Source organism: Cyprinus carpio, chromosome B11, assembly GCF_018340385.1.
Source record: "Cyprinus carpio isolate SPL01 chromosome B11, ASM1834038v1, whole genome shotgun sequence".
Lineage (NCBI taxonomy): Eukaryota > Metazoa > Chordata > Actinopteri > Cypriniformes > Cyprinidae > Cyprinus > Cyprinus carpio.
Window position 1 is genome coordinate 20,886,023 of NC_056607.1, and position 18,624 is coordinate 20,904,646.

Genomic DNA, 18,624 nt, shown 5'->3' on the forward strand with positions numbered 1-18,624 from the left:
CACCTTCAGCGCTCATAGATCCCTATAAGAGCTTTACTACCACCGAACATCACTGTGGGTACAAAGCACTTCTCACCGTACTCCTCCTCTAGCAGCACAAGAACATTTTGGATGCTTTTGGATCCGAAATGATTGGCTTGGTCTAGAGTATGGATTCCCAGAAGTCTCTATTTTGTAAATATGGGCCATGGAAAAGGTTAAATGAGTTTATTGAGCTTTGGTAGTTCCAGTGGTGAAAACAAGCATGCATTTCACTTCTGCAGGCTGCATCTTACTCTGTGAGATAAACAGTCACTCTTTTCATATCTTTTGCTGGCTCTGAGACACTTGCGTGTGATTTCTGCTGCTCTTTTTCTAAAAAATCACTCACCACTAAATAAAAACTTAAAGTGAAGGCTTGATTATTTCAGGGGCCTTATCACAAGTCCATTGTTTTTGAATGTCGGTGTTACTGCTGCTATATTTTCACACTTAAAACAGTGATTTGCTATTCCTCTTGTACAATTGTCCTCTTTTGTGCTAAGAAATAATTCTCCTAGCAGTTCTCTCGCAATAGGTTCTATTGTAATGGTTCCATTGTTGTCAGCATTAAGTCTGAGTATGATTCAGTGGGCTATATAACACTTTATTATCGGGAAATTACTTGTCTTAGTTGGTTTAACATACCTGCTGATCAAAAATTGCTTTCATGTACTCATTTTTGCAACACAACATTATATCACTTTGATAAGAAAATCTTATTTTCCTGAATAATTTTGACGTTCTTCTCTGGTAACTGATCAAGCAGACTTGTTGGAACATTATATCTTCAAAGAACCCTAACATGTCTTCTAAGTAAAGAGTTATTGCTGAATTTATTAAGTTTTAGAGGGGGTGTACTCATTTATGCTGTGCATTGTTTATGTTTATTTGTCTATCTGTCTATCTACAGTATCTGTTTATCAAGATGTGAGGAAATGCATTATTATATTTTTACTTGAAGTGAAAAATTGGCTAAATTAGCAAAGTTATGATTTAGTAAATGTCTTTTTTCTTAAATGGATTTACAGTGGTGGCTAATATCTAGTTTACTATTAAAATTTACATCATAACCATGATAACACTTTAAGGGATGTCATTCTGATACTAGAGATTGGCGGCCATATCACCCTGCAGCCCAAGACTGGTCACCCACTGAAGCTAAGCAGGGTTGAGCTGGTCAGTACCTGATGGGAGACTCCTGTTAATGTAAGTTAAATAATTTTTTCTGGGTTTTTTTTCTGTTTTATTCCACTCTTTTGCTTTTTCTTTTTTAATCCTTAAAGATTCTGAGGAGGTGGCGTTCTTCATCTGTGATTAATTCCCATATCCTGAACAGTAATCTGAACATTGCACAGAATCACAAACAAAGTCACCTTTGTGAAGACGGGGGGCAGCAGCGCTTCACTTTGAGACAGAGAACGTGCAGCTACAGCAGGATGCTGTTCAAACTAAACTGAAAAAAATGATTTGTTAATTTAATGTAAGTGGTTGCAATCAATTTATTTTAGCTATATTTAAATAAACACATTTTGTTGAAAGTTAGTCAACTAAATTTGTTTATTTAAATGTAGCTAAAATAAATTGATTGCAACCCCTTAACTTAATTTTTTTTTTATTAAATTTGATGAATTATTTTTTTCCCCATATTCTGTCGCCAACACCTAAAGCAATGTCTCTCTCAAATAATTGATACAGATCATACAAAAAAAAAAAATGTAAATGCTATTTTCTCTTTTTTTATTACCCTGTTTATGAACACTCTCATAAAAAATAGGTACAGAAGAACATTTTTTAAAAAAGGTACATCTTTGTACTTCATTTACCCCTGAGGAGTGCATATTGGTACTTAGTAGTACTTTTTGAAAGGGTTCCACCTTGCAACTTTTCTTTCTTTTTTTGAGAGTGAAAAGTATAGTTGAAGAAGAGTTGATAAAAATCTGATAACAGACTAAAATGTCGGTAATCTTTAAAAAATAATAATATTTTTAAATTAAATAAAGGTGCTAAATTTTGTTGTGAGTTCTTAAAAAGTTTTTTTTTTTTTTTTTAAATAAGAGGGAAGAAAACAAAGTTGATTCATATTCAACTTCTTGCACCTCAGATGTAGATTCCAGATTTCAGATTTATGATGGTTTTACAGTAGCAACATAAACTGTAGTAACTATGGTTAATATAGTAAAACCCAAGACTGGCTTGTGATGTCTGTTTATTTAAATGACGTAAAACCCCCAGTGTCTTTTCTGAGAGACTGAATTGCTCTCCCTAGTGGACAAAACTGTAAATGTATAAATATATACTCAGCTGTGTACAATAAATGTAATACTACAAATGATAATTATTGTATACATTTATAATAATAATATAATAATAACATTTCTCATTACTATTGATGTTTAAAAAAAAGGTTGTTCTGCTTAATATTTTTGTGAAAACCATTATTGTTTCTGAGGGGAATTTCTCCTGGATTCTTTGATGAAAAGAAAGTTCAAAAGGACAACATTTATTTAAAAATGGTAACCTTTTGTAATAATATAAAAGTCTTTTCTGTCACTTTTGATCGATTTAATGCTTCCTTTCTGAATAAAAGCAAGGTATTAATTTCTTTGAAAAAAAAAAATCGAACTACAGTAACCCTTAACATTTAACTTTGATATACCTGTATGTGAAGAGCACAATAACGGTAACTTTATTACTAAAAACACCAATAAGCAGTATGCTTCATACAAAGACATAATGAGAATCCAGAATGTGACGTCAGTGACCACAACAAAGCTTAAGGGTGAGGATGCTTTCGCAACCTCAGTTACTGCTGAGAATCGCACACTCTTCTCAGAACTGGGTAATTTCCCGTATTATTTCTCAGGTGCACTTTAAAGACAAGCTAAAAAAGCTAAAGATGCCATAACTGACTGCACCTGTTTGTACAGAAGACACATGCAGCAGAGAGAGGAGGTTTGTTTAGGCTTGTTTATTTGTCCCTACAGTCAGGTTCTATTATAGTGATGTTGTGTCACACTCCAGGACTCGTGTTTCAAAGAACAGGCCATCTCTGTACGTGGACTCTGTGTCATTGTCCCTTGAAGTGCTGTCTGTCATGTGAAAAGGCTCTGGCAGCTGCAGCATCTGTCCTCTGTAGCTAGGATTCGGATAGCAACAGGATTTGATAGAGCTCAAGTCAGAAACTCCACCCTCTCCGTCTTCCTCATCTTCCTCTTCAAAGACGACAAGCCCAAAGTCTTGCAGTAAAGTGCTCTGCTCAGGAGTCACGTTCTCCCTGCGTTTGCCGGGATCTTGGTGCAGCAAGAGAATGAATTCATGCACCTCCTCTATCATCCACCTCTGGTCCTGCAACACAAACGTTTTATCATTTGGAATAACTTGCACTGATGACTCATGCATAAAACAATTGATTTATACTCTCCATTTATTTTGCATCAAATTTATTAGTAGGTCAAGACTATAATTTATGTAAATAGGTTCTGTGAGATTATTGTGCAGCGCAGCTTTCCTTTACTCTTTTTCTCTGTCTGATAGCTGCTTTCAAGATAAGTCTCTGCAAATGTGTTGATGTGACATGTTGTGGTTGGGATTTTGACCTCACTACAAATTTTTTGTCTGCTGACAGTGAAGGGAGATTTCAGTATTTAGGTCATTAAAATGTGCAGCATATTGTGTCGTGCCTTTTTTAAATATTGAGGCTGTTTCGTTGGAAATGCTTCGATTCTTTAGCAGTTCGTGTTGCTAACCTGCTCTTCCGGACACCTGAATTCTGCTACATCAACCACAGGACTGGGTACGTCAGGTAGCAGCTTCAATCTGTAAAGCAAAGAGACAGTTACAGACATTTTACCAGGTACATACATACCTAGTACAAGACATAGGTAAATACATTGAACAGAAGTGTAAATATATGTGTGTGTGTGTGCGTGTGTGTGTGTGTGTGTGTGTGTGTGTGTGTGTGTGTGTGTGTGTGTGTGTGTGTGTGTGTGTGTGTGTGTGTGTGTGTGTGTGTGTGTGTGTGAGTGTGTGTGTGAATATATGGGTTATACAAGATTAAAAGATTATAGTTGTAATATATTTAAAAAAAATAAAAATTACAAGAATAGTCATAGTATTGCAAGAAAAAGTTTTTGGAAATAATATTTTGAAAATAAATGCAAAATTACATAAACTAAATTTTAATAATATAAGAACAAAGTTGTAATATTTTAAAAATCAAAAAGTCAAAATTATTAGAATAAAGAAGTAGTATTAGAATAAAGTTGTAATATTTTGAAAATGAAGTCAAAATTATGACCAAAATGAAATGAAATTGTAATATTTTGGAATAAAGTCAAAATTAGAAAAAGAAAAGTGGTAACAAATTTGCAATATTTTAAGAATAGTCTAGATTATGATCAGTACAAGAGTAAAATTATAATGCTTTAAGAATAAAGTCAAAATGATGAGAATAAATTCATAGTATTACAAGAATAAAGTTGTGATATTTTGAAAAAGTCAAAAATATGACCAATACAAGGTTAAAGTTGTAATATTTTGAGAATAAAGTCAAAATGATGAGATGAAGTCACTGTAATATGATATTAAAGTCATAATATTAAAAAAATTAAATAGTAAAAAGAATAAGAATAAAGAGTACATCAAAATTACAAGAATAAAGCTGTATTTTAAAAATTAAGTCCAAATTACAACCAATAAATTGTAATATTTAGAGAATAGTTCAAATCAGCACATACAAGATTAAAGTTGTAATTATTTATGAATAAAGTCAAAATTATGAGAATAAAGTTATTTTGAACAAAAAAAAGTGATATTACGGGATCAAAGTTGTAATATTTTTAGAATTAAGTCAAAATGATCAGAAATTCAAAACAATACAAGATTAAAGTTGTAATATTTTAGGAATTCATTCAAATTTACTAGAATAAAGTATTATTTTGAGAGTAAATTTAACGTATTACCACCAATGTGAGATTAAAGCTGTAATGTTTTAAGAAAGTCAGAATTATACAGTGATATTTTGAGAATAAAGTGAAAATGATTAGAATGAAAGTCACAGCAATGCAATAATACAGTCATAATACGTTTTTTGGCATCCCTTGCAGTCGATCCCATGACTTTGGTGGTGTAAGCTCTATGCTCTGCCAGTCAAGCTGCAGGTTATGAACAATATAACATATCTTGGCCTTCAATCAGCTGTTCTGGGTTATGGTAATCTCACCTCCTGGCAGCTACGGAGCAGATTATAGTACACAAGAGGGCAACCACGCAGACGATCAGGATGGTTTGGTCCTGCCACGATAAGCCTGAATGAAATGGCAGAACACATTTGCTGTTGGCAGGTACATTCTTACAGCTCATTGTGTTTCTTTCTTCAAATAAACCTTTCAGTTCTGCATAATCATTACTCAGTTAGCAGTGACTGTGTTGCAGTACCCATTTCTTTGGAGTGTGTTTCAAAGTTCACAGTTGAGTTCGGCCCATTACCAGCTTCTGTCCTTCCGGATATAGATACAGTGTAAGAGACCCCTGGGTGGAGGTCCTTGATCAGGAAGCTGGTTTTATTTGCTGGGACTTGATGGAACTCTGAAGCAAGACGAACAGAAAGCAAAACATTGATATGTTTGTAATGGGTTCGACTGTTTGTCATACAAGTAAAAAACTATCTACGGCTATGACTTCCATTTAGCAAATACTTATACTATAAACTTTCAGCTTACTTGTGTTTCCCTGTCCAGATATCCAGATGACATAATGCTGTAGAAATCCTTGCTGCTCCACCACAGGAATGGAAAGCCAGTGTACCACAGCGGATTCATGTGTGATGTCAGAAATATTCACATTGGCTGGACCATTAATAGGTGCTGAAACAAATGCAAATGTTCCATTGTGAAAATTATAACTTGTCATGGACTGATGTCTTCATTTTTTTAATGACTAAATAGTCTAAACAAGGGATGCACCTCATGGTACCATATCAGTTATAATTTTAATTGATCAATATCAGACAATACTTGATATTTAATAATGTAATTTTCATTATTTTGACATTTATTCATCATTAAACACAAATTGTGGTGCTCTTTTATTATTGCCTTTCACATATTTTATTAATTCAAAAGCTTATACACTCAAAATGCATCTGGTGAAAACATTTCGAAATCAGACATTGCATTACCATGGAAATGGTACTTCACTACCTTTTAGATAGTGTTTTATTTTTACATTTTTAAACAAAATAATATTTTTATTTTAGCCATTTATTGACCATAACATGAAAATAATTAACCATATTTACTGACACATCCTCAGTCTGAACTTACCTTTCTGTTTTGAGTAAAAAGGACACATAACGACAGTTTGATACTGTTTATTTCTTTTGATGTGAAGAAAGTAATAATGCCGTACAAAATGGTCCACCTCTGTAATTAAAACCAGAGAAAGGAGTTAGCTAATATGACACATAAATATAATGCTTTGAATTGGATCAATGGATGAATTTACCATTTTTAATGTCCTTGAGCAATATATTGTTTGAGCTATTTACTGTCTTTGGTCGGGTCTCACCATCTTCCAGCTTGTACCATTCTAAGCAGGTATTATTATCAGCCTTGGGGATATTTGAGGGCATGTCAGAGTTGCAGTCTGAAATGTCAAAATTTCATATGAGTTTCAACTTTACTGTTTCCTCTCAAGATTCAGTTTTTCAAAAAAAAAAAAAAAATTAAGTGGCATATTTTGAATGAGCAATTTTTAACAACACTGAAAGACTATCAGTCACTAAAAACCCCCACAGCTTACACTTGCATCCTGCCGTAAGCGCACACACTCTAACACACACACAGTGTACCTGAAAATCCACTCTAACACTTACAGTTCAGATGTTTCAAAGCAGGAATGAAGATATGCCTTTCTGGTGAATGTCCAACCTTGTTACGTGCAATAATGGAAATCCTGGCCTCTGAATATGTTATTGATGTATTATAGGTTTGATTTGTCGTTTGTTTCTTTTTCTTGGTTTTGTGACAAGGCCAATCCAAGAGTTTCAGAATGTACTTTACACCCCCTACAGACTCTTCAGGAAGTGGGGCCTAAAGAAAACTACATTTTAGCATCATTCAAATCAAATTTGATTTATCTTCAACCCAACAAAAACATTTCTGATGTGCCGCGTTCCTTTAATACTTACATCCCAGGAGAGATGAATGTCCCTGCTACCATTTTCCGGGTTCTTTTCTACACAGCGTATTACAGGTCTGCGCCTGATTTCTGTAGAGAGGTGACATCTGTTAACCGAATATTTTCACTTATTCATTTGCTTCACACTGTGAAACTGCAGCATTCATAGACGGATACAGCTGAAATTGAACCTGAGGGAACATCCACCATTTGGCTCCAGTCACTCCAGAGAGCATGTAGTGAGTCTTTACATGGATGTGACCTCAGTATGGCCTGCCGCCTCAGTTGGATCTGATAGATGGTCCGGTTCTGTAGATGTAGTATGTGGAAATCTACAAGAACATCTCAATAAGTTTTGTATATTTTGGGAAGGATTGGTACACAATTTCAACCTCATTAGAACCTCAATACAACCTCATGCTTTCTCTTGAAAAAGTAAGCAAAAATAAGCATTTTATCAGTGATGAACTGAATCTAAAATTGCTGTAATCATTCGTGTGAAAAAGAACAAAAGTTGTTGGTGTTTTACTGCCTCTAGTATTCATTTCACCTGGAAACTGCCTTTGTATGGGAACATTTTTGCAGTTTTTGGAGTCACATATTTCCAGTGAGCCTAGGTTGCAACCTTCAAATATTAACAATACATAACTATTACGTTTTTTATTAGAGTTTTTGCACCAAAAACTGTAGGTGCTACACAAAACCAGATTTGATAACCCGTTCCCACATTTTACTCTTTAGCTTTAGTTTTATAGTCTGGAATGTACAGTGTTGACATACTATTACTATTTCTTACACACACACACACACACACACACACACACACACACACACACACACACACATATATATATATATATATATATATATATATATATATATATATATATATATATATATATTTGTTGTTATTTTAAGGGAGTTCTAGAAATTACTAATAGTACATAAATGTTATTTTTTGAGTACAAGTCAACTCATTTTTTATAAACACCAGGACAAATCACTGTTCAGACCATCCAGACTACTTTATTTCTGCACATGTATAATTTGTATTAAAAGAATAAGGACTCTAACCTTTAATAGTGCTGTCCTTGGTTTCAAATGTTGTCTACAATTGGAGAACATAACATTAGCAAAATAACAGATTCATTTCAAGATTTTAAAATATCAAATTTTCTGAAACGTCTTACATTCTGCCATTCAGAGTCCCTTTTTCTCCATCTGATCTCATATATAGCACCTTTGTTATCTGTTGGTTTGTCCAGTGTGATATTCAGGATTCCAGCTGACCTTTTCATCCTGATAATCTGAGGTTTACTGTATTTGACTGTTGGCAACATAAGTATATATTAGCAAAATGTTATGCTGCGCTGATTTCTGATCCCACCATATGTGTATTGGCCCTCATTAATCTAGTATAAATTTACTTAAAGTCATGTCACTCAGCGGCCATCTTTGAAACGCCTCTTGTTTCATCTCTTTGAATGAGGAAACATCAAATTCTCCAAAACTGTTCACTAAGTTTACGATTAAATTTCATATTTGAAATCACCAAAGAAATCTCACAACAGCTGTGTCATAAATGTTGTTGCTTTTGCTCAAATGGCGTTATAAAAAGCTTATTTTTTCAGGCTAAGATCAGCCAGTGCGCATGCGCAGTCCTAAGCGCAGGTGTCATAACGCTTACCCATGCATTCAAGAATGACTGAAGTTTTGCTAGAATTACAGGTGAGGTTGCCCACTTGTGTCTGTACCCATATGTCGGTCTTTCTTGACGGGGTTCCTAGCTCCTCCAAGTGAAGGTATGCCTGTGCTGGTTTGCTGCACTTCACATGCGTACGAAAACTGTTTTTTACAGTGTCCCTGTCAAAGTTAGATTTATGATGACTGACATGCATTATCAAGCCTCAGTATCTGTTAAACCCAAGTGTTTTTTTTTACACACAGTCAGATGCACACAGGTTTACACTTTCTTGCAACCATGAAGACAACATGATTTGTTTGTGTTACTTTCATGCCTTGCGTTGGTTGAACTCACCATATATGGAGAATGTGTGTTTGACTCTTCTCAGGGTTTCTCTCATCCCATTCACAGATGAAGTCCTCGTCTGGTTTAGTTGAATTTTTGTAACACTGTGGACTACTTGTAGGCACACATCGTGCTGCTTTAAGAACATTTAAATGATGTAAAAAAATCATCATTGGTAAGTTTGACTGGAACTCGGAAATAGAAATCTGAGAGAGCGTTATTGTCAAGTATAGTATGTACAAGGCATTTGTCTTGGTGACAGGAGCTTTCACTAAAAGTATAGACATGTATAGATTATGTGTGTATAAAAAACAAAAAATACAATAATGAAAAAGACAATTACATTTAAATAAAATACAATGCCTTAATAATTTTTTTAATAATTTTTTTTTAATACTTGATCAAAAATATCGTAAGATCAGTAATACTGAAATATTATTACACTTTTTATATACATTGTAAACATTTAATTTATTCCTTTAATGCAATGTTGAATTTTCAGCATCATTACTCCAGTCTTGACAGAAATCATTCTCATTAGATTATTATTATTCTTATTAATGTTGAAATGTTTTTGCTGCTTATTAAATTTTTTTGGAAACCATGGCACACTAGCATTCAAGTTTGGGGTAAGTACTTTTTTTTTAAAAAGAAATAAATATTCTAGCAAAGACATTTTAATATTACAGAAGACATTATATAAATGCAGTTCTTTTAAATGAACACACACACACACACACACACACATATATATATATATATATCTCCACAAAAAAAAATCAAGCAGTAAAAATAGTTTTCAACAACAATATGCACCAGATCAACATATCAGAATGAGTTCTGAAGGATCATGTGACACTGAAGACTGGAGAAATGATGCTGAAAATTCAGCGGTTCATCACAAGAATAAATTAAATTTTTAAATATTTTAAAATAGAAAACCATTTGTTTATATTTTAATAATATTTCACAACTTACTGTATTTTTGATCAAATAAATCTAGTCATGACAGTCTTTCAAAAGCATTTAAAAAATCTCAATTATTCCAATAATTATATACTTTCGAACAATAGTGTATAACCATTTGAAGTCATCTGTTTACATTTCAATAAGTATGTGACTTTTTAAATGGGTCTGATGTAATGATAAAAACATCATCAAAACGACTGTAATTTGTTTACATCCTGTGGTTTATAGTTGTTTAATGGCGGTTTAGTCAAATGGCGCTTGAAGGTTCACAGCACTGATAAAATCTACACACCATCTTGTACAAGTGAACAATCATCTGAAATCTGTATCATTACTTCCGTAAAAGTCTAGCAATCTAATCTCAATATCATCTGCGGTGTTGTGTATGTGCTATCAGCCATGACAGAAAAAAGTCAATGACATACATACCTTCAGTCAGACTGACAGAAACAACAAGCACCAGCACAGCCACTCTCATCCTGATCGCTTCTAGTGTTCAGAAAGCTCCTCACTCGTGAGACATGACCAATACACAGGCAAGCCAGAGTTCACGTTAACAGTCGTTGTGTTTCAAATCATCTAGACAACAGAAAGCCGAAGGTGTTTAGTTTGTGCGTAGCTACCAGTCATGTGTGTTTCTGAGGCAGAATGAAGTGCAAACTACTGCAACACCACAAACCACAACACGAGAGCAGCAGGGGAAGCTTGTCTCATGAGAAAAAACACGTTTGGTTACCTGCTACACCCCTTAATGTTGTGCCTTCACCTTCAAATGGGAACATGCTGGACGGAGATGTTAGTTGGCTTGTTTACAGATCATAAACCTAATTGTACAAGCCTATTAGGATCGCTTTCCAACTAAATCATCATTAGCCTGACGTGGGCAGCTTTTAGTAAAGTGGTGCTTCAGAATAATCAGGATTTGACCCCTGAAACCAATTCCATTTTTACATCCTCTTTTCATTTGTTAGTGTCTCCCTCTTCTTAAACACACAAACCCTTCAAAACATCATGAACTCAAAAAGAATGTAAATACTTGTAACTATTTAAAAACTTTATACCTGACTCAGTAAATGATGAAAAAAAAATCCCCTTTTACTCAAACATCACAGCAGTAATACCTGTGATATTAATGATATTAGTAATACCAGTAATGCCTCGTAATGCATCATCTGTCATCAACTGAACCTTATATATTACTAATGCATAATTATTATTTTTTTTGTTTTGTTTTTTTGTTTTGTTTTGTTTTCTGTTTTCTGTTTTTTTTTTTTGTTTTTTTTTTTTGTTTGTTTTTTGTTTTGTTTTGCTTTGTTTTGTTTTTTTTTTGTTTTATGTATTATCAAGGCTTATTTATAGTTTATTTTTTTAAATATATATATATATATATATATATATATATATATATATATATATATATGTGTGTGTGTGTGTATGTATGTATGTGTATGTGAAATAAGGATTCATAAAAACTAACAAAACTACTAAAAATGACAAAAACACAACAAAATTACTAAAACTTTAACTAAAAATAAAAAGGAAAATATAAAAATAAAAAATGAATCAAAACATTAATTAAAAATTATATCGTATCTCAATTATACTAAACTAGTAACCATAGTATTTCAATGACACTGATCTCAGCTCAGTCTGTCTGTTTCCTAAGACTACTGTACCTCGTCTGTATTTTACCGTGTCTGTAAACCTATGTAGGTTTCTGTCAAATGATCAGGGCAATTTGGTTTCACTTCTGATATGTGTTTGTGGGTGAGGTGAACAGGGAGGCATCAATGTAACCGCACTATGTGGGTACTATTACTTTGATATTAACTGCTTCCTGAAGTTATTAATAGTAACTCTGTAGCTAAGCAGTGAAGGTAAGTTGAGTGTTCATCTGAGAGTAGGGCTTTCCAAAGTCTCTTCAGAAATTTGAATGAAAGTCATATCAAAAAGCGTGCTTTTATGTCTTGTTTGTGATGACGGCACATTTGTTAAAAAGGTCAATGGAAAGGTTTTCTGGAAATGTCGACATTCATTTCCTGTGACGCTGACTCTCGAGCAAATCTCAAAAACAAATAATAAATATATTAATGTAGCTCACTTATAAAATGTTCCTATGTAAAAGAAAAATTAAACAAAAAATACTAAGACATTTAAAGTACATTCCTAGCTACTACCGAAACTAAGGTTCACATGCATGCACTGTGCTCAGTTTTGTTCTTTTTCCAACTGAGAGAAAGTATTAAAGTAGCTTAATGAATTACAGTTGAAATTTAATTAAATCCCTAGTCATTACATATATTAATTTTTTATATTAATTAAAATCTTCATTAATTTTTTATGTTTTATTTACAGTGTTTATGGCAGAAAATAAATTAAGCCAGAACTGATTTGACATTAAAATTCTAAATGCAGCAATTATTCTTAAATCTTGGAAATGTTTAACATGTACGTCACAAATTCTGTTTTCTGCTTTTAATCTAAAACAAAATCGGTATTATCTTCCTGTTTTTGCACATATAAAGAACAATGCAGCAAATAAATAACTTGAATAAATAACTCTGGGTTTATTTTATTTAGAATAATGAAATGAATATGATGCCAATTGATCATATTCTATTTATAATTTGAGTAAAAATAAGAGTCTCTGATTTTCAGCCATATGTCGCGTTTTGTCGCCATCTCGTGGTCAAAATCTTTTTTTTAAAGTTTGTATTGACAGTATGTCTAAATACATTAATATCTGCTGAATCTTGTAGGTTAACCAGCTGAAAGTTACTAGTAGCATATTTTGAAAACTCACAGTGTGATTTTCTTATATGTGACAAGCAAAAAATATAAAAATGACAGTGGTAAGTATTTTGATTGACATTTAGTACATGTGCTGAGAGGCCAAAACTTTCTCATTTCAGCATAAGATTTGTGAAGATTCTATTATTAAAAGCAAGTCTATGAATGATGATGTGTGCATAAAAATCTGTGGTCATGCTGCAATTAATCAGATTCTACTGTTGCTGTATTGTACCACCAATATATTTTATTTTTAATCCAAAAAAACAGAAGTGATTGTGACACAGTTAGTCATTCTGTGTGTTTGCTGAGTTCACTTCTGTTTATCACCGATTTATAATCAGCAAAAAAGAGAGGGAGAGGAGAAGGTAGGTCCTCATCACCATGGTAACTGAGAGACCTCAGCTCTCTTATTTTGCAGTCCTCAACACAAAGAGAAGAGAACAGAAAGGAAAGCCCTAAAATGTTTACAATAATTCCTGTATATGGTAATATCAATGCCAAGTTACTCAACCAGAGCATTTTGAAAACTCCTACTTCTATTACATATTTGTGAGAGGATTGAAACTATATATACCCTCTTAAGGATGTACAAGCATTGAATAAGCTCATTGCATTGATGTCAGCATTTGTAATCAGGAAGCAATGCTTTTGGTATGTGCAAACAAATTGCATGTCTGCACACCCACTTTTGCAGCCGGCAAATGCAATCAGCTGATTGGTCAAGAGCGGCCCTGACCGTGAAAACTGTAATCATTAACAACATGCCAAGGCATTGAGACAAAATGTCTTAGAGATAATGGAAGAACAAACCCCAGTAGTGTAGGGACAGTTTCCAGTGGACTCTTTTGAGGGTTTCTGGTGTTGTTTGTTTTTCCACCTGTGACCAAATGGCAGAGTTAATGCACATTGTTGAAGTATGTTATGGCAAGCCATTTTAACATTTATTCCCTAAATTAATGAATGAATTTGTTATGTTACTAACACGTATAAATTAAATGATTTTTTCAAAGATTTAGTTTTGACTTTTTTGCCTTTATTATGATAAGAAAGATCAGAGCTGACAGGAAGCAAAGTGGGAGAGACGGGGGGCAGGATCGGGAAAGGTCCTCAAGTTGGGATTCAAACTCGTGACACCTGTAGCGCAATGGCACTGTATGTTGGTGTGCTGCCTTCAAGGCTATTAGTGCTATTAGAATTTATCAATAAAATAGTTTTGGAGCTGAAAAGCTACAGTACATGATATTTCTCAGTAGTGGGATTCTTGAAGCAGTTCAGCTTATACAGGTAGATTCACTATTAATAAACGCTGCTGCTGAACACTGCTGAGAGACGCACAGATGCAGGTATTTACACGCGCTTAATCTCTCTCTCTCTCTCTCTCTCTCTCTCTAATAACTACAATTGACTACATTGATAACTGCATTAGCCTGCATACCATTGGCTCAAGCCTCTGTTATAAGCTCTAAAATTATGTTTTGGAATTTGCAAGGGAGGTTTGGGATGAGGTGAGTAAACAATTAGTTCAACACTCACTAAATTTCAGGATGGAAACATGACAAATGTCTTAAAATCATCATCTGAACAATGTTCTGAGGTGTGGTTGTATATGCCGTTAAAATTATTAGAGAAATAATGCACTCCCGAAACAGTAATGTGGCCAAGACGCTGAAGCCTATTAACTGGAACATCTTTCTCTGTTCTCAAACTAATTAAGAACTACAGTTGATCTTTATTGACTGAACACAAGCGCTTATTGCGATAGAAAACACTGCAATGTTTTCAATTGATTACGAAATATTTTTGTTTGATGGGGTGGTGATATATTAAATAGGGAAGGGGGCCTCAAAAATTTGTTTTGCCTATGTAGTGATAAGAGGTAAATCTGGCCCTGATTTCATAGCAATGTGGATGAGATGAGTGGCTATCATACCCTCTCAAACACGCTTTAATCCAGACTGAAAACTCATCTGTTTAGCTGTGTATTTACTGAATGAGCGCTGTGCTATGACCAAACTGATTGCACTATATTTTGTATAACTGTTTTAATTAATTTTAAATGAATTCTTAAAGTTTTTAAATTCCTTGTTTTTATTGTTGTGATTATTTGTTTATGATTATTTCATTCCTTTCATGTAAAGCACTTTGAATTACCACTGTGTATGAAATGTGCTAAATAAACTTGCCTTGCCTAATTATTATTAATGAGCCAAACTGTCAGGACCCCGGAGTAATTCTTTTTTATTTTTTCTTTATGTCTTGTGAATTTCCCCTACCCTTGCGTGTCCTTTTGTTAGTTATAAGTGCTGTCGACAGGCCACAAGCACGGGTCTCCCGAGCTGGTTGACCTGATCATGTGATCAATAAATGAGTGGCATCTGTTTCTAATTTTCTTTCTCTATATCAACTCCATTCCATTTTATTGCCAAATCATTTTGAGCTTTTTGCTTTCTTTTGTTTTCTTCTGTGATTTGTGCCCAGACCAGTATCTATCACCACTCATCGGCTCATGTTATTTCAGTTTTGAATCTTTACTTGTCATTGGCACTTGTAACTCCGAGAATTCCTAAATGGAGAGTTGATTATTTTATATATTTTTCTCATTCTAGAGCTGTTTTCATCTCATTGCTCTCCTGTGGATTTTATGGTTTATTGTCACTGGAAGTCTTGGTCCCATCCATGTCCATTTCATGTTTGGCATGGATGTTTTCTACCAGCTCCTTAATAACACTTATTTTGATTATATCCTCAACTTGAATAAATGTTTGTAATATTGTGACTATGACTCTTTTTTTTTTCTTTTTTTTTTATATGTGTTACCAGTAACTATGCAATAGTGACTAGCATAGCAAAGGAATACGACTAACGGAAAAGATAAATATAAGTCAACAGTAAAATAGTCAAATATAGATAGAAGCTTTAATGAATAGACTACGTGTTAAAACGGCTTGCCATACAAACAGCTCATTGGTCAAAAGCTGCCCTGATGCGATGAAAACTAATTACATGCTAGGTTATCAAAGTAAAATGTCTCACATATATTAAAATGACAGTTTCCAGTGGTCTCTAGGGTTTTTTGGTGTTGTTTGTTTTTTTTCCACTTGTGTGTTGAAGCACACCTCCCCTGAGCAATCACATGCGATGTGACCGCACCATTCAATCTCAATCATCTCTCACTCGCTCTGCCTACCAGAGTCACCTTCGCTTAGAAACATGACATCACTTTAACTAAAAGTGCTCCTTGAGAATTTGTCTATTTTAAAGAAGTGTCTGCACTAGTGCAGCAGAAAACCTCACGCTGTCGTTTGGCAGATGTTAAACGACGATGTGTAAACAGTGGGCACTTTTGTCGCGTGAGATCTGAAACAAGCTGCTTATTTTCACCTGATCGTGCATCGCGGGCTTCTTAGAGATGAAGAGGAGAGACAAGCTGAAAATCCCCTCCCTCACTTTGGAGTAAGCTCAAATATTTATTTTTCGTTATTCAAATGTTGGTGATGAATTATTTACTCGCGACGGGGGAAGCCCCTCGGAAATGGTAAGTTGTGAGAGACGAGCCGACGTCGACAGCGGCGAATTTGTACAAAAGAATCCCATCGTTTATTAATTTTTCTTCCATTCCTGTGTGTGTAATGGTTGGAATTGATGTAAACTAAAGAGCGGAGAATAAGTAACGAAGTGTCGGGTGCGCGCGTTTCTCCTTCACACTGTGTTTGCTGTACGGAAGAAAATGTTGGAGCCTATACGGGACACACTGGGGTTTTAAACGATAAATGTCTAACACTAAACATTCAAATACCTCGTTATGGATTAAATTTATCATTTTGTGAAGAGACAGAACATTTTCTTTTGTTTCATGCGCATCACCTAACCATACAGGCAGGTTCTTAAACCTCAAAACCCAAAATGAATCATTTCTTTAAATGTCATGTATGAATAACAACAGCCTACAGCTCTGTTTCAGCTATATGTTTGTACACTGTAGAAAATGATTGAAATTTGAATGGAAAAAGAATGCTACAGTAAGACAATCTTTACAAAACAAACATTTTAATATATTTGAGAGCACATTACATGTAATTTTACTGGAAAAATACAGTAAAAATGTTTTGGGTTTTTTTACACAAAAAGTATGAATTAGGCCTACATTATATTAGAAAATTTTATTTAACAAAGTGCATGTACTTTTACAGTAAAATATTGTTAAAATAAAATTGTCAGTACAAAATATAAGCCGCCTTGTAATTTACAATGGGAAAAACAGTAAAAGTTGTGATGCATTATGCTTTAGATTTTAATTCTGGTTTTTTTTTTCTTATGCATTACTTATTTTTGATGTTACGTCTTATGTTGTTTAAAAGTTAATTGCATTTATTTTAGTTTCGCATGTGTTACCCTAATAATGTTTGTGTACTGTCTATACAAATATTGGTGGTTTATGGATAGGCCTACTTGTTGTTACTGTATTTTTTGAAAACAACAGTTTTTTAGTAATTGTAACAGGACTATACTTTGTTTGCCGTTCCTTACACAATTCTAGTCAGAATTGTCTTCACTACAATCTCTTACTGCGAAATGGCATTTTATTGGAATAGTTGCGCATCATGTTGCATCATATTACAGTTTAATACTTTAGGGGTTTGCAGATGTGCTTTCTATTGAGTGAACGCTCTAATCACACGTTCAGGATCCTACTATGAGTCAAGCTTTTAAGTGGGAATACGAGTTTGAGTGACACTCTCCTTATCGCATACCTAACGTTCTCTCAATGTTTTCCTGCCTTTCTGACATTTGATTCTGCCTGACTTCAACATGATCACTGCGGCTTTCCAAGCCTGTCCTCCTACTCTGAGCACGGAGTGAATATAGCTGTCCCCACAGCCCACTACATTTTCAGTCCCAGTGTGTAGGAGCCCATATCCAGAGCCTTGCTTCAGCAAAAGCATCTCCAAATATGATTGAGGATTAACTGCTGATTTATAGGGATTTTAAGCTTTGGGTTCCAATAGCACTGCATCGTATCTATAGGAAGATACAAAGCGCTTTATCAAACACTGCATATTCTGAAAGCAAATGCACAGAGAATGGTTGAAAGCGGCATAACATCAGATTGTCGAGCACAGGGGGGTAGTATTCACAGTTGGGTCGTCTCCAGTTTTCTCTCTTCACCATGACAACATCCTCACACTTCTAGAGCGCTTGTTGCTATCCGTTGCAGTGAGAATATACAAACTGCCAGACGGTGGCAGCCCTATTTGTACAGTCATGCATATTTAACGTTGCAGTTAGCATTTAGGTCACCATGATACAAATTTGTCACGCAAACCAAAATTTGGCTCATGCACTTCGGGGGATGTTTTAGTGCAAAGTATAGAACGGTCAGTACTAAAACAGCACGTTACCGTCATCAAGGTCACAATAATCAATACCTGTGTTAGCTGGCTTCCACCAACAACATGCCTTACGTCTATTTTGATTTGCTCCATTAATTCTGTTTTCAGTTTGACGTGTAAATACCTGTCGGGTTAGCCTGAATATGTTTTAGGCTACTCGGCTGATGACAACATTGAATGGCACGAAGGAACATGAGAAATTGTGCTTTCTTCAGCTAATGGCCTTATCTTGATGCCTCTAAT

General features: G+C 34.4%; 2 protein-coding genes across 3 annotated transcripts in view; one reads left to right on the plus strand and one right to left on the minus strand.

The window, feature by feature from the left end:
• Positions 1 to 2,684: 2,684 nt before the first annotated feature.
• LOC109048193 (interleukin-6 receptor subunit beta-like) lies at positions 2,685 to 11,432 on the minus strand. 2 transcript variants are annotated; one of them, XM_042734508.1, is made up of 15 exons: positions 10,628 to 11,432; positions 9,239 to 9,362; positions 8,888 to 9,063; positions 8,391 to 8,527; positions 8,275 to 8,308; positions 7,392 to 7,532; positions 7,211 to 7,290; positions 6,896 to 7,112; positions 6,526 to 6,666; positions 6,345 to 6,443; positions 5,742 to 5,885; positions 5,458 to 5,607; positions 5,243 to 5,327; positions 3,768 to 3,837; positions 2,685 to 3,366 (listed from the first exon to the last, which is right to left on the minus strand). In XM_042734508.1, exons 1-15 carry the CDS (start codon positions 10,674 to 10,676, stop codon positions 3,016 to 3,018), a joined length of 1,998 nt encoding a protein of 665 aa, XP_042590442.1. In that variant the 5' UTR covers positions 10,677 to 11,432; the 3' UTR covers positions 2,685 to 3,015. The 2 variants fall into 2 exon arrangements, with proteins under 2 accessions (XP_042590442.1, XP_042590441.1); XM_042734507.1 differs by having other exon boundaries at positions 9,239 to 9,365.
• Positions 11,433 to 16,130: 4,698 nt separating this feature from the next.
• Positions 16,131 to 18,624, plus strand: part of LOC109071954 (microtubule-associated serine/threonine-protein kinase 3-like) — a 43,740-nt gene continuing 41,246 nt past the window's right edge. Inside the window, exon 1 of the mRNA XM_042734509.1 lies at positions 16,131 to 16,444. Coding sequence (XP_042590443.1) covers positions 16,401 to 16,444 — 44 coding nt within the window. The 5' untranslated portion in view covers positions 16,131 to 16,400. The remainder of the gene's footprint in view (positions 16,445 to 18,624) is intronic.

Coding starts and splice junctions, on each gene's coding strand:
- LOC109048193 (XM_042734507.1), bottom strand. CDS start 10,676: ATGAGAGTGGCTGTGCTGGTGCTTGTTGTTTCTGTCAGTCTGACTGAA. Junction 7,533..8,274: donor CAAGGACAGCACTATTAAAG/GTTAGAGTCCTT, acceptor ATGTTCTTGTAG/ATTTCCACATACTACATCTA. Junction 7,291..7,391: donor AATGGTGGATGTTCCCTCAG/GTTCAATTTCAG, acceptor ACCTCTCTACAG/AAATCAGGCGCAGACCTGTA.